General features: G+C 37.9%; 3 protein-coding genes and 1 non-coding gene across 4 annotated transcripts; all 4 read right to left on the reverse strand.

Moving 5' to 3' along the window:
• Positions 1–195: 195 nt before the first annotated feature.
• On the reverse strand, positions 196–3327 carry LOC121254473 (peroxidase 10-like). The gene is made up of 5 exons (XM_041154530.1): positions 3046–3327; positions 1954–2145; positions 1675–1840; positions 778–1171; positions 196–602 (listed from the first exon to the last, which is right to left on the reverse strand). The coding sequence occupies exons 1-5, from the start codon at positions 3289–3291 to the stop codon at positions 590–592; spliced, it is 1011 nt and encodes a 336-aa protein (XP_041010464.1). The 5' UTR covers positions 3292–3327; the 3' UTR covers positions 196–589.
• Positions 3328–4821: 1494 nt separating this feature from the next.
• On the reverse strand, positions 4822–4895 carry TRNAI-AAU. The gene has a single exon. It is a non-coding gene; the product is annotated as a tRNA-Ile (tRNA).
• Positions 4896–6155: 1260 nt separating this feature from the next.
• Positions 6156–9426, reverse strand: LOC121254472 (la-related protein 6C). Its single transcript, XM_041154529.1, has 10 exons — positions 8784–9426; positions 8207–8288; positions 8006–8106; positions 7855–7926; positions 7695–7774; positions 7525–7603; positions 7374–7421; positions 7217–7285; positions 6983–7105; positions 6156–6745 (listed from the first exon to the last, which is right to left on the reverse strand). The coding sequence occupies exons 1-10, from the start codon at positions 9096–9098 to the stop codon at positions 6488–6490; spliced, it is 1227 nt and encodes a 408-aa protein (XP_041010463.1). The 5' UTR covers positions 9099–9426; the 3' UTR covers positions 6156–6487.
• A 2773-nt stretch (positions 9427–12199) lies between these two features.
• On the reverse strand, positions 12200–15066 carry LOC121254474 (transcription factor HHO6-like). The gene is given in 6 exon segments (XM_041154532.1): positions 12200–12758; positions 12974–13050; positions 13516–13891; positions 14029–14258; positions 14594–14731; positions 14734–15066. Coding segments are annotated over 6 exon segments (1185 nt in total). The 5' UTR covers positions 14807–15066; the 3' UTR covers positions 12200–12467.
• Between the last annotated feature and the right edge of the window lie 318 nt (positions 15067–15384).

Genomic DNA, 15384 nt, shown 5'->3' on the forward strand with positions numbered 1-15384 from the left:
TCTGGATTTTTTTCATGGGATGGGTTACAGAGTCGAGTTTTATTAGGGTTTTGGCATGGTATACCAGAGAATTTTCTAGTTGTTTTTGGAATTCTGTTCAAGGATTTAGTATATCCCTATTGTGCTTCTTGGACCATTTTAATGGAGGTGGTGATTTCGTCTTTAAAAAAAAAAAAAAAAAAAAAAAAAAGGGTTCGGACTAAGTTGAGTGGTAATGATTACAGTAATACTATATATCTGGAGTGATAATCACAGTATTTGAAATAATCTAAAAAACCATCTGTCAAAACTAAATTTCCATCAGAAGCTGAAGGGCAGTGTCTGTGGATGTCCAGCCAACAAAAGATGGAATTAATGGAAAATAATGCATTTAAAAAAGTGGGATAGATAGTGCGATTCATCAGCACATACGGAGACATTCATTCACGTGAGATGCTTTAGCTTTTGGAGCGCTCTGCATACGAAAAGTCTCCGCGCCTCCTCTTGACTCCACATATGTTGGCATGCAGGGCAGGCAGGCAGGCATGCTTCTTGCTATTTTTACAGGATGAAATCCTGTTACGACTCAAACGGCCATTTTGCACTTGAATTAGTTCATCAACCTAATGGAGAAAAATGAGAGCCATTTTAATCTATATCAGCAGTACTCGGGAGATGTAAGCTGATTAAACATTTTTATTACGCGATAGCCTTTACTCAACCTTGATTACACTATAGAATTAGTTCCATACATGCAGTAATTAACATTACAGGCAGGCACCATCTTAATTCACAGACCCGCATTTCCTCCGAATTTCCCCATTTTCCCCTGTGAGTACCCCGACATTACCGAGCTTATACATTGATGCTGCAAAATCATGGGAAAAACTACCCGGATTTATGCTATAACTTTCAACCAATGCAGCAGTTTGTGGGTTCCCCATTAATGCTCGGTCAGATTCAAGAAGCCCTGCGTTGTTCATGAGGCTTGTATAATATGAATTGTCAAAACTGGCAGGACTTGTGTCGAAAGGAGCAAAGTTGCTGTTTACTGTGTCTCCATTGGGGCACGTACTTTGCAGGTACGCGAGCAACGAAGAGTCAAGTGTAGGATCAGGCTTTCCAGTGCCTTTGAAGTTAAAGATCCTCCCCTTAATGAAGAGGCAATTGGCAAAGCCTAAGGTGTGTCCTCCTGTAATGGATCACAGGACTAGAACTAAAGCCCTCAACGTCAAAAAAGGGTTATACCATTTACAAGTCTGGTATTTACAATTCTAGTGTGCAACATACCACTTACAATAGGACCCACTATATTTATAAAGAAGTCAAACTACTAATACTTTTCACATAAGCTGATGTAGCAAGCTTCCACGCAAGCTTTCACATCAGCGGTATGATTGGTGTGTCAATAAAAAGGCTTGCAAATAGATCTATTCATAAAAAAAAAATACAAGAAGTAAGGGCACTAGCTTTTGCTTGGAATATCCCATGCATGAAAACTCAGTAGGTCCACTTTCTTTTCATGGCTTTTGAAAATAACTCTACCATATCAAAGGGATAGTATGATTCACTGAATGAAGTTTAGCATAATGGTGACAGCACCAGGTCAAGAATGGGAGTTAGGTACTTCAAACAACTTCCTAGAGTACAAATTTGTTAGTTATAAGTAGAGAGAATCAGGGCAAGAACAAAAACCTGAGAGGACTACAACATCCTTCAAGTCAAGACCCTTTGATGTGAACTTGGCAATGTTATTCTGTAGAGCGTCGACAGGTGACGGTATTTGCTCAAGAACTGCCGACTGACTTGCTGTTGTTGCATCGCGTCGGCCTAATGGAACAGGCCAATCAGTCCCTCCAACCTAATTAAAAAGTTGCAAGAAAAAAGATAGCATATAAAAACCAAAACAATAAGTTGGAGAGGGCGTTTAATTGCAGAGTTCTCTGAGATTTCATATAAAAGTGTAACAAATACCAAAACAACAGCATCTCTTGCCGCGAGAGTCAATATATCTGCACAAGAAACAGTTGACGGGCAAAATCTTTCAAGATCTTCCTTTATGCTATCGATGACTTCAAAACCTCTAAGCGAATTGTGATTGGCAGGAGAGTTCTTTTCACCCGTGAAATCTTCTGTGTCATCAAGAAGTACCGAGGCATCACATCCCTACCCCAACCAATCACACACTTATATAAGCAGCTCCATAAAAGTCATAGGTGATGTAAACATAAGAAATAATGTTTGACACAGACACAGGCGTGAGGCCGGGGGGGGGGGGGGGGGGGGGGGGGGGGGGGCGGCGCAAGATCTTTTCAGTACAACCCGTATGGGAAGAAAAATGGTCGGCCCAAGGTCAACTGGCCATATCATATGCTTTCTCAGGTGCAATGAACTTTCCAAATATCTAGCTGTTTAAAACCCCTCCAAACTCCCATCTGATCATCCTCTCTCTCTGTACTTTACAGTAGCTGAAGGCTGAAGCTCCAACAGATTCTCTGTAATTGATATTATGCCTGCAATCTAGCAGGTAGATATGTATATTTATTTTTTTGTTTCTTTTTGTGCATTTGAACCTTGATTTAAAGTTGACTAGATTTTTTTTTTATAAGTGCTAATGAAGTTATTCTATATTTTTTAAGATGGATAGCCTCTTCTTTTAGAACATTATATTTGGCCTTCTATGGCTTCACCACTGATACCAGGGTGATATTTAATGTCCTCAAAACATTTCCAAAACCATAGTTGCCTATATTCATTATTCATGTCATGTCATGCCTGAAACACTGAGCAAAGTACTTAAATGTATCATGTAAAGGGAAAGAAACTTATGATAATTAAATATCTGCCTAATTTTTTTTTTCCCTTATTGGAAACCTTACAAGACATCACAGATGCACGAGAAAACTAGTAACCAATATAATTGTTGTATAAGTTGCTCTTTACAAAATGTTTTTGCAAAGAAACATGTCATTATGCATTTGTATATTTTTTCCAATAGCATGGACAACAGGAGATGCAAGGATGCCAAAAAGCAAGAGCTAAGAGGTTTTAGGCAAGAATAATTACGTTAACAATACAATCGTGAAAGTGCAGCCGAAGGAGAGATGCTGCCATCCTGGTGTCATCTATTAGAGCTGACCAAACTCTGTACCTAACAATGTTCAACAAGAAGGGGCATGATCTAGCATAGAAATTGTGATTGAGTTGGCCAATAGGGAAATTGTAAATTGGGGGACGCGAGTAAATGAGGGGAGACAAGGACACAATGAAACACAGAGTAAAAGTGAGGCAGAGGAAGTGTTTTTGACCCATAGCTTGTGAGCACGATCTATTTGCTGTGAAATGCTAATTCTGTTACACATGGTGTAAGAGCTTGGTAGTGATTTATATGCAAAAAAATGGAAAACTGAAGGAATTTGATTGGTTAAACTTAAGTGGGTTAGCCACTAGAGTTGTTACTTATTACTGTGGCCACATTTAGCACTAAGATATTGTACTCTAATTTAGATGCGGTAAGATTTCAATGAAATTATCAAGTACCTTTTATTGCTTTCTGTGTGCTCTGATAATTAATTGATTGTTCAAGGACTCGAGCTGTGGGAGATTACCCTCCAATACATATTATCTTGCTTTAAATGATTATAAAAGTCAAGCCATGCGCATTTGAACCGAATTGATTCATTGAAGGTTAGTCATTGTTTCCCATGTTAGCATACCTTGAACTATTATGAAATAAATAGGAGAGCACCAATGTTAACAAATAAATAGTAATCTCCAAAATCTGGTTGAATATCTTGATCTTTTTTATCGTAAGTGCCAATGCTTCCAAAATTATCTGTTGTGGTAAACTTTTATTTGACAAATAAAGAGAGGACAGAGAAGTATTCCACAAGAACTCGTACACGTGAGCAAAAAATATATTGTATAAAAATTTCACATACATGCTAAAATCCACAAATGTGACTAGGATCTCACAAAAAAAGGTGCAATCAATTCAACGCTAGTCAAATTTTAAAAGACAAAAAACAGTAAATTCATTCCAATATTGACCAAATCATGCCAGTGGAAGTACAAGTGTCTTGATGAGTAAGGCTTACAAAAGAAATTTCCACCACCACTTTGCATACCACAAAAGCGATTGCACTTCGTATGTAGTTTATTCAGAAAAATAACAATGAAGTGCATGACTTCACGACAAAATATATTTTGGGCATTACTTGATTCTAAGAGACAAAAAATTAAAAGCAAAAGAAATTCTTCCCTTTCCTGTCAATGGCTTCTAATTATATACATTGGAGGTGATTCGATGGGCTGCATCCCAGTGAGGAATGACTTAGGGGATTGCTAAAGCAGAACGGAACCATGTGGATATATAAGTTAACAAAAGAAAGAGAGACTAACTTGGCATGTCCAGGAATTAGAAGAGCTTGTATGCGATTTTGTATCCACTCCAATCGCAAAGCCACGATTACTTCAGTCTTCAGACCCCAACAAATGCTGTACAATTCTCGTTTGGCAAATCGGCGCACTGTAATTGGGTAGACATTTGTAATTAGGAAGTGGCAGTTTCACGCATGCACTGAGCACTCAGACATATTTTCAGAGATATATATCCATGTAAGTTAAGCCGGTTTCCACCAGCAAATTAGTCAGAGAAATTTACGAGAACAAATACAAGAAACTTATAACGACATGGGAATGGGTTACTACCTTTTGGAGGAGCCAAGTCTCTGGCATTCTTTCAGGCATTTGGTCATGCATAATGCGTGCGAGTGGTTATCATAAAACAAGAAAAGAACGACAGACTATCCGCGAGAAAGGAAAAAAATAAAAAATGGTCATTGGCCCATGCAGGTCTCGAACCTGCGACCTTCGCGTTATTAGCACGACGCTCTAACCAACTGAGCTAATAGGCCTGTTGCTTCTGTTCTCCAAAATTTAAATATTTGATATAGCCAGAAAATGCTTGATGAGGAATATTCTTGCTACAAATCTCACTGAAGTACATGCTCCAATACTTCTTTAATCCAGTTTTTTATTTTAGTTATCATGTATTTTTTTAAATAGGATTAATTGTGTTAGAGATCACAGTTTTTAGTTGTTAAAGGGAAAGAAGTCAAGGATGGATTAATACCGTTTAATTAGAAAAAAAAAATAATGTGTTTGTTTCATGCTCTAAAGACACGTGACAATTTGATCATAGATCAGTCGGAGAAAAACATTGTCCATATTACTATGTGCCAACTCCCAACAGTGATATCCATTGGAAGGGTGAGCCAAGTTTGTGCTCAATTGTATTATTAATTGGAAAGTTAAGGTTGTGCTCCGTTCATTAATTTTTTTTTTTTAGAAATGATATTTGCAATCATAGAGTTTTGCATATTCATTTTGAAAAAAAAAAGTAAATATGGAATTCACATGAAAAAATTAATTTTTAAGAGTAATGCTACATATAATCGTAGAATGCGTAAGCGCCGTTTAATCGTTTTTAAAAAGAGTAGAGTTTACTATTCAAAAATGAAAAATCTTCTTGCAAGCTAGTTCACGTACCAAACCGAGCATCAATATTGACATGTAAAGCATCCGTTTAACGAAACAGTGTGAATTGAAGACAGAAATGATTTTAGTGAGATAAAGGACCTTCTTCTTCTCTCAAAATTTTTCTTTTCAATAAAAAAACTCATGTAAGCATCAGTACGAAATTTGGTGCACGAACTCGCTTGTACCTAGCAAGGCTCATTAAAAAATAATTTTTTTTCATGTGGATCATGTATTTACTTACTTTTTTCAAATTGTTAAATAAAACTCAGGTACCAACCCGGTATCCGAATTTCATAACTGCACTCGACTTGGGTAGGGCCGGGTATGATGATGTGATTTTCGGCCCGGATAAGACGTGGGTTGGAAACCGCATCTACAACAGTTTTTTTGACCCAAGAAAAGGGGTCCGAATGAATTGTCTTATAATTGTGTTATGTTTATTAATTATGTTTTTTTTTTTTTTTTTTTTTTTTGTATATGCATTCGAATCAGAAGAAAAATTACAAAAAAGAAAAAAAGAAAAAAAAAAAGATCAATCTTAATACTTACAAGTTACAATGACTTGATTACCTAATAGCATTCTTTAAATCATAAAATGAAATAAAAATATGAGAGAGAGAGAGAGAGAGAGAGTCATATTGCACCCGTCATCAACTGTATTATTAATGTGAACAAATCTACAAATAACAGATAGAGCTGAATCCCAATAGAAGATACCATGATCTGACAAAATGGCAAGCTTACAAAAAAGTGTGACAAAAAAAAAAACCTACAATCATTTCATGGGCTAGAACATGGCATACAATGCTATACATTTTTTTGACTAATTAATAAAGTTGCCATGATTAGTAATAATAATAATAAAATCCACATAATATAGGCTACTCAATTCCCCTTAGTAACCACAACAGAGCAAAAACAAAACAAAATCGGAGCAGCACCCAATTAAAATTTAAATCACCCTTAATCAAGGTGAAGTGACTGGAGCTGGAGTAATCAACGGCTTGCCTCGTCCAACGGTGAAACCCTTTGTCCCGTCCGGCATTCTTGGTCCCTTGGAAGCGGCCTGTTTGGCAGATGTTTCGGCCTGAATGCCGCTGTTCGATTGTGGAGATGGGGCATGCAGCCCACGTCCTCCACTATGGCAGCTTTGGCCACGTCCTCTGGATTTTCCACGTCCTCGACCCCATCCTAATTTCTTTGATCCCACTGCATTTTCCTCAGCCTACCAATTAATTGTTACATTAATTCTTTTTAGTCAAACATCACTTTTCTTTTTTACTTTCCTTGCTGTGCAATATAGGTTTTGAAAAACCTAATTTGCAGAAGATTTTTGAATTCTAGCTGTTAGCTAGATGCATTTGCTGCATATGGTAAGCATACACATGCCAAAAAATAGTCCCTTTTTTCTGCACTAGGATTCTCTAAATTATGATTAATTATCCGAGCAAAGGACACTTACGTTGCTCTCTAAGACAGATTCTATGTTGTTTGGCTGACAGGAATCTCCGGGGGATTCAGGTGCCTCGTCCTCGTCTAAGATGACATCAAACTCTGTCTTTCTGTTCTTTAGAACAGATTTTGGCTGGAAACCATCGCAATAGAATAATAAGAATACGTTCAAAACAGGAGCACCTGAATCCAGAATTAGCTTCAAGGAAATTAAAACTAGGTTTAATTTCTCAACACGACATACCGAGCGTCTAAGCAGCAACCTTACTCGGAGCCCTTTTCTCCAGTTCCTTTCATCATTCAATTTCTCAACCTGGTGAAGTTGGCGAGCTATTATTTAATTAATTAATGTTCTTGCCATGGAAGTTTGCATATCAAGTATCTTCATGGTTTTTACGTACCGCTTTTTCAGCTATCTCTGTAGACTCATATTCCACAAGTGCATGTAGCTGAAGAGAAAATGAATTGGGAGATAATAATGTAAGAGAAACTCCTGGGGAAGATCTCCTGGTTTTGATAACAAAATGGTCTAATTCATTCAATCTCCTATACCTTGTTACTAACTAAAAAATCGCCTTTGGAGCGAGATGAATTGGGTTCCTGGGGATGGCATATTCGAATTGATTTCACACTGCTCAGTGACAGCAACTATATCAGTAATTAATAAAGCAACAAACACCTTGTTCTCTCATGTAAAAGAACTAAAAGATAAAAGGCCCGACCTTCCAACCACCCCAAGTATTTTCTCAAGGTTTTGATGAGAGTGATCTTCGGGCAAGTTCTCTGCAACAACAATACGAGCCTGCAAGAAAAAACAGCCATTAAAAGAAAAACTTTCTAACCCCTTTGATAGAGGAAGTCTCATGTACAGTTCTTAATTACCTGCAACTCCTCTTTCTCTTTCTCAGTGAAAGGATCTTTCCGTCTAACCTTCTTGCCGTCATCACTCACCACCTTTCAAGAGTATTTTTTTTATAAATAATAGATTGGAGAAAAAGAGATAGAAAATGCTAAAGTTGGCCAAAAGACATACAAGCCTTGAAGAGGACCGAAGTGCTTGGGCAAGTACAGGGTTGGGATTATTGCTAACAAGGGACTTGATCTTTTTTGCTGAAGCAATAACAGATATCGGAACTGTTACAAAGACATGAAGAAGAATTACTATCTTTTTTTAAAATTAAATCTGTAATAAAAGTATTGACTACAAAGAGTACTGCTCTTCCTTTATCCTTACCATAACCTTCGGGATCTTTATTTACGTGTTTCGCCAAAGATTCATTTGCGAGCAGACTCATGTTGCTCAACTGATATTCCACCTGTCATATGCAGAGAAACCACATTCAAATTCAAAAATCTGCTCTAACATGACCAATTAATGCATCATCGTTCCTGCAAGAACCGTGACGTGGAAATAGAGACGGTGACTATGCCAGAAGATGCTTCAGTTTGGAATCTTTGGATGATTCAATGACAGGAAAAGTAGTAATCAACATTCTGGAACTGAAATTAAGGAGTAAGCATGAGAAAGGGAAAGAGAGAATATGCAGAGCAGCATGGCTAAGAAACCAAGGAGTTGATGAGACGTGTGTCGATGTATATTGCGAAACCCAGATTTTAATGGATGCCGCCAAAATATCAAGGAAATATGTTGATGAAAGAGCATCCATATCTAAAATACGCATCGGAAATTGAGCATAATTGTCGTATAACTTAGCCAATACGCTTAAACACAAGGAGCCGAACAATCTCATGATATGACTCCAGAGGACTGCAAGAAAGCCAATATCATGACCATCGCCACCAATTATCACCTGTTTGATGATCTTCTGCTTAAGCTCATCCGTGAGAATGTTCTTGGAGCGATCGGGTGGTGCGACATTCGTGTTGGAAATAAAAAATACAGGCTCGTGATCACTAACAATGAACCACTCGGACCCAGTACCAGTCCCGCCAAGAAAGTTAAAGCATGGATAGAAATAACCCGAAACGGGCATCTGAGTGTGTGATCTTGGGACAAATTCAGGTGCGTGGGCATTGAATTTGAAAGCTGCAGTGTCGTTTGTTTCTTTCATGTACTTTTCTTGGGTACTGTCTTGGATTTTCTCCTCAGGTTGTGCTTGTGCCATTTTTTCCTATCTCGTTCTCCTACCTGAGATTTGTCTTTGAATCTCAGTTTTTTATTTATTATTTTTATCCCTCTGTGTCTGTGTGTCTCTCCCACCTGAAGTTTAGTAACTGTCCGTATTTGTTCTGTCGAGTCCATGTTTCGCGCCCAAAATACGGGCATATATGTTTCAACGGGAGGACTGGTTTTCTTACACATGACCGTTGCTCGTGGGTTTGACTGGTTTTTTAAGGATGGAATTTTGCCAACAGCATACTCTTTGTCTCTCTCTCTCTTGCCTCTCCACCATTTCCGAAAAACCACTCTACGGGAAATCCGGTCCTTCAAACGAGTCCTTGATCAATAGGGCAAAGTAAAATCTTCAAAGTTTTAGGAGATTTGTGGATTCTACGAGGCCGTCTGTGATATCTATTGAAGTGGAAATGGGAGTGCGAAATTTCGAAAGGTGGTTTGTGGGCCATTTGAGATTGGCCCAATTTTTGCCAATACAGTGTTTAGGCCCAAAATAGTCCAAACTTGCTGAGACTTGGAAGTATCTGCTTGCTGGAGTCCTATGGCCCAAGAATACGTCTCTCATATTATTTTTGGATTTTTTGGATTCCACTAAGCAAGGTTTACTTTGTCTTAATCGGGTTTAAATTCGTCCTTCATAGCTCGAAAGCGTTTTTGTTTTTCCATCTCTATCAATAAAAAAAAAGGGTAAGAAAGGAGCAACCGAAAGCTAATACTCTCTACTTGAATGTGACCGTAAAATATTCCCTCAAAATGGATTTGACCCATAATATGACTTTAATGACCGTAAAATATTCCCTCAAAATGGATTTGACCCATAACATGACTTTAATCGCACAAAAGGATAATTAATGCGATACTACGCCGGTGACCATAGATAATGGACCTGTGTATCCGTCGTATTCATGAATACATAAAGCCTTCACCCATCACACCACCCGAGACTAATTAACCTTGTCATCCAAGTCGAGGAAACTAGGTTGAAACATACTGTTAACATTTAAAAATGACGCAACAGACTGGAAAGGGAGAAATATCCATTCTCGATCCGTTGAGATTGTTCGGACCTTGATCGGTGTTGCATGGAGTCTCCAACGACAGTCTGGTGCGACTGTACGGCGTCGGTGTGTATATTCATAACACATTACCTCTCATTTATGTTCTCTCCTCTCTTTTCTCCTAACACCCTTATTAACTTTTTGTCCCCTCTCTCTCTTTTTATATTCTCATTCCTTTGTCTTATGATGGAGACTATTTGATGAACTGGATTTAGTTATTTGAGTCTAAAATATTTTATCCCTTCCACATAAAATCACTAAACTTATGTCTTGATATTGGGACGAAAAGTAGTGCAATTAAAGATAAATTAGATTGATTTCAAATGGTGTTTAGGAAATCCAACAATTGGAGATAATGGTCACCAAAAAAAAATGTAGTTGGCAGACTGGTTGGCGTATTCACCAAATTATTCTGGACATTTGTCCCATGGGTAGTAGAGATTTGTACAAATGTCCTTTTTGGTGTTGTTTTGCATTTGAATATTTCCAAATTATGGCATTACCACTCAAAGAATCTTAAATAGGAATGGTTTTCTTTGTGGGTCCAACTGTGCATATATTTTGCTATCAAACAGATGGCCATGTGACCTGCCAATCTTCTAAATAAATATATTCTATTCTCTAACTCTCTAATCTTATCTACCAATTAAACAAATAGAATACTTATCAGATTTGAAATCTAATCAGTTTATCAAAACAGAAGAGAATTAAAAAAAATAAAAAAAATAAAAATAAAAAAGCTGTTTGGAGATATGAGTTGATGAGAGGTTGGTTCCATCTTTTTCACCAAACAAACAATTTATACCATATATAAAAAGTGCAGCTATCAATGTGGGCTCCTTTCATTATATCTTTGTCTACAAGATTCTCTCTATTATTTTGTTTGTGAGAGTGACTGTTTTGTCGTGTGGACACAGATAAAATAAAAATAATAACTCTCACCATGTTTTCTTAGTGGGATATGACTGTAGGTTAGGTGAGTGGATGAAATTCTGGGATTTTGAGCATTTTAATTAAACTCATTAAGAGGCTGTTTGGAGACCTCATGATTGGGTCAGCTGCTTCCCAACAATATAATGTTTTAGGTAATAATAAATTGCTATTTCCTTTTATATACAAATCAGTAATTTTCAATCTCATATTGGTAACGATGCGTTTACATTTTACTTGGCTGAACATGGCATTCCCAACATTTTTATTATACAAATGAAATCTGATTCCCAAACAGCCCTTTAAGCGACGTGATGATATCAGGGTGAGTTAAATTAGGGAGAATAATGTCAACTTCTAACCTGTCCACTTTCCATTAAATATTAGAAAGCCCTCATTCCAGACGATTGAGGGATAACCACAACACAAAAAGGAATAAACCCTCTAAATATTCTCACAAAGATGAGTCCGGATCTTGTCCTGTGTCTTCTTGTACGACACTCATTTCTTTAACACAATACTAACGCTCGGAGACAGAATAATGCCCAAAAGATTAGGCTCTGATATTTTTTGAACATGCAGCAGCAAATTTCATGAATTCAAGTGCCAAGGAACTTTAGTTCAATGCCAAGAGTACAACAGATTGAAGTGGTTTTTACCAAACACTCAAAACTGTCCACAGGTCATGCAAAAAGGAGACGATCTTTGAGACAGTAAATAATGACTGATGAGAAGAATAAACATCTACTGAGAAGTGAAGAGGTTAGATAAACTAGCTCAGGTTTTCCCCGAACCACGTCTTTCCAATCTTCACTCTGCTCAAATAGATTCGAAACGGGAATTTCCAGAAGTCACAAGTAACAAAAATAAATAAAAGATTCTACTAAATTGAGGTGAAATGAGTGCTTTTACAACTAATTAAATTCAGAAACTAAAGCATGATAAGCTAGCTCCCCTTCCAGCCTAAATGGATAAATACCCATCAAAGGAAACAACCGAGTTGTCCTATTATTATCCATTAAAAGACATTTGCAGGAAAAAAAAAACAAACAAACAAAAAAAGCATGGAAATGAAAGAAAAGTGCATACTGAAGAAATGTACTGTTCTAACTTAGTAAGAGACTTTTATCATGTGGGAGAAATGGCCTTTGTTTCTTCCATGCACGCATGGATTTGGCGTAGAACTCTTGTACCAATCCCGAGACAAAAAAACAACTCAAATTTTGAGAAAGGAGAAAAGCTAATCCTGCAAAATTTAACAGCCTCATTCAAGATCCTTCTCATTTATATGTAGTATAATATTTCTTGTATAGTAATTATCTCCTCCATGTATATACTTCCTATCCGCAAAATTCATGGTGGGATGAGCTCTATACATTGATTTTTCCAGGTTTTGGAATGTGACTTTTCCAGCTATAGCCTTCAGATTTTGCATCTTCATCATCTTCCATGATGTCACCCCCGGTGGTTGAAGTCCCTCCAGTGTTTCCAGTTAACTGGAGGGGACCTTGGGGAGATCCAGACTGGGAACTGCTAGCCTTCGAAGATTCACCATACTGATCTTGGGGCATCCACAAACCTCCTAAAACAACAACAGATTGATTTGTAGGAGCAGCTGATGCATTATTAGCTGGAAGCCTTCGAGTATGTAGTCTGTATTTCTGCAAGGATGAGAAAGAAATACCTTCAATCAATTTTGATCATCAAAATTCAAGTTCCAATCAAAGCGTCAACCTTTTATGGTGCCATCCGGTATATGAAAAAAGAAGGAAAAAGAAAAATGAGGTAATGGAAACAGAAATTCTCAAATGGAGATCACTTGATTTATCCCTCCCTCATTCTTTCTTGGGGAAAAGGAAAAAGACATGTAACCTACTTGTAAATGACTCTTAACTTCATCATTGGTGAGTCCGTCCACCTGCATCAGTTCTCTAATTTGCTTTGGCGTGGCCGCTGTAAAATTTCCAGAAAGTTCAAATTAGACCCTTTCACATCAAAAGTGAGAATAATGCAATTTATCGATTATAGTGCATGGCTCTCAGCAGAATCATGGATGTTATGCAATAAAGACTGTTTCCCTATTCTCCACATTTTCCCTCTAAACGAATTTCCTAACATTACATTTATATCTTATCATGTGGCTGAAAAGTACAACACCATGCCTCCCTCTTCATATCCAAATCTCCATTTTTAAGATAAAAGTAGCCTGAAGGGGAAAAACCAAACATCATAGGTCCTATTTTTCCATTGTTTCGCACAAAAAAGTAGTTAACAATAGAAATCCAACCAAAATTGATTTTCAATTGAAGTATGTAAGTGAGTCTAGACTCATTCCATCAAAAAACAAAAGAACAATGAAATTACTAAAATTGTCACATTTTCGTCTCAAACTTTTTCATTTTGATTTCAGTTTCTAACCTTGTGAACCTCCAAGTTGCTGCAAAGCATTGACAAACCGCCTGTGCAACTCTGGTGACCAGCACCTCCTCTGCTTCCTAGCAGTCTGCTGCTGCGGGTGCTGTGTCACGCTCCGTATATTTGCAGTAGGAGCAGAGGAGGAAACTGACCTGCTACAGCCATTTCTCGAACCGTTAGAATTGGATTCTTCCCTAGGATTCTTAATACCCGGAGTGAGAAGCGAAAGCCCATGAACTGGAAATTCCTCCCTTTCTTCCTTGCTCGCAACGGGACAACCTGAATATGCCTTGAATGGCATAAATCCCACCCCTTCAACCCTGTTTTTACAAGACTGGAATGGGTCCTCACTTCCTAATTCACTTGCTTCCTCGCTCCCCTGCCATAACCACATAAAACATCAATTCCCACGGAGTATTTCAATCAGATTGTCTCGTAATTGGCAATTAAATTTTGGTGAAGTCCCGACTTTCATGGTCTACGAAGACATAAAGTAGTGATCTTTTTTCTTTATACCTTCGTTTCTGATTTGGCGTTATGTTTTGTGCAATCAGTCGAGGGATGATCATCAGTGTTCCAGAGCTGAAATGAGCTCATCCAATTCTTCTTATCCCTGTAGTCTTTTTCTTTCTTGGTTTCTTCACTTCGATCACAATCTTTCTTCAGTGGTATGAACTCCCCCAACAGTGGTTGAGCCTCATTTGGCGCAGTGCATTGTATTGACTCCTCCTTCAGAGCTCGAATCGCTACAAAAACGCACGCGCACAGATAAAAGAGAAAAATGTCAAAATAGCATAACTTTATCGATCAACATGTTCAAAATCTAAAACCCATGTCGGGAATCCAAGATTCCAAAAACCCGTTCCCAGCAGAGGATTTTCATATGTATAAGAACAAATACCCACAGATAGAAAATAATCAAAACCCAAGAACCCATCTCCGATATTGTATCATTTAGTTCCAAATTAATAAATAAAAAGAAGCCTGCATATCCGAAACTTCTTAAATCCAAGCCCATCTCAAAAACCAAATTTATTTCCCAAAAAATGGCATAATAAAGGAAAGAAAATCCAAAACCAACCATCGTTCAATAAAGTCATGCAGAGAGGAAGCTCGCGTTTAAACGCGTCGATCTTCCTCAATTCCTCCTCCAATGTTTTCACGAAATCTTCGAGCTTCGATGCCCTCTCCGAGACGTCCCCAATCCTGGAAACCTCCCGAGGAAATCACTGATTGATTTGGGTACAAAAGTCGGCCTAAAATCCAAGCTCAGCTCAGGCGGAACCGAACCCATTTGCGATCTTTCTTCCTATCACCTTTGATTCTATCTATAAATTGTACAAAACAGAGTGACAGAAAAAAATACAGAGAAAGACCCTGAGGATCTGTGTATATAATATATGGGTGTAAAAATTTATTTTAGAGTGAGAGAGGTTGCGTTTAGAGAGAGAGGGAGAGAGAGAGGTGGGTAAGGGGAAAGGAAAAACAACTGAAAATCGGAATTTTTACGCGAAGATTCTATTTGGTTAAGGAAGCCAGAGCATCCCCGAGTTTCGACGGTGTTTATGTATATATAAAGTCACAATCGTGTCGTCGCGTATTTTATCCACGGTCCAAAACTCGGTGCCAACTCGGCGTCCGGGCGGGTTCAACTCGGCAATGGATCGGAATCTCCTTTTGTTGAAATCTCTAAACTACCCCTTCTTTAGGTCGTTTTTTTTATTCTCTTAACGAGAAGGGGTGGGCCTTATTCCTAGGGCAATTTCTTGGTCACAAGGGTGTTTTGGAAACAGTGGTGAGTTACAAATACTGGGTGATAAATGAGCAGTATATTAAGTAAAATATCATAACTTGTTTTTTGTTCAAATTGCA

Source organism: Juglans microcarpa x Juglans regia, chromosome 3D (assembly GCF_004785595.1).
Source record: "Juglans microcarpa x Juglans regia isolate MS1-56 chromosome 3D, Jm3101_v1.0, whole genome shotgun sequence".
NCBI lineage: Eukaryota > Viridiplantae > Streptophyta > Magnoliopsida > Fagales > Juglandaceae > Juglans > Juglans microcarpa x Juglans regia.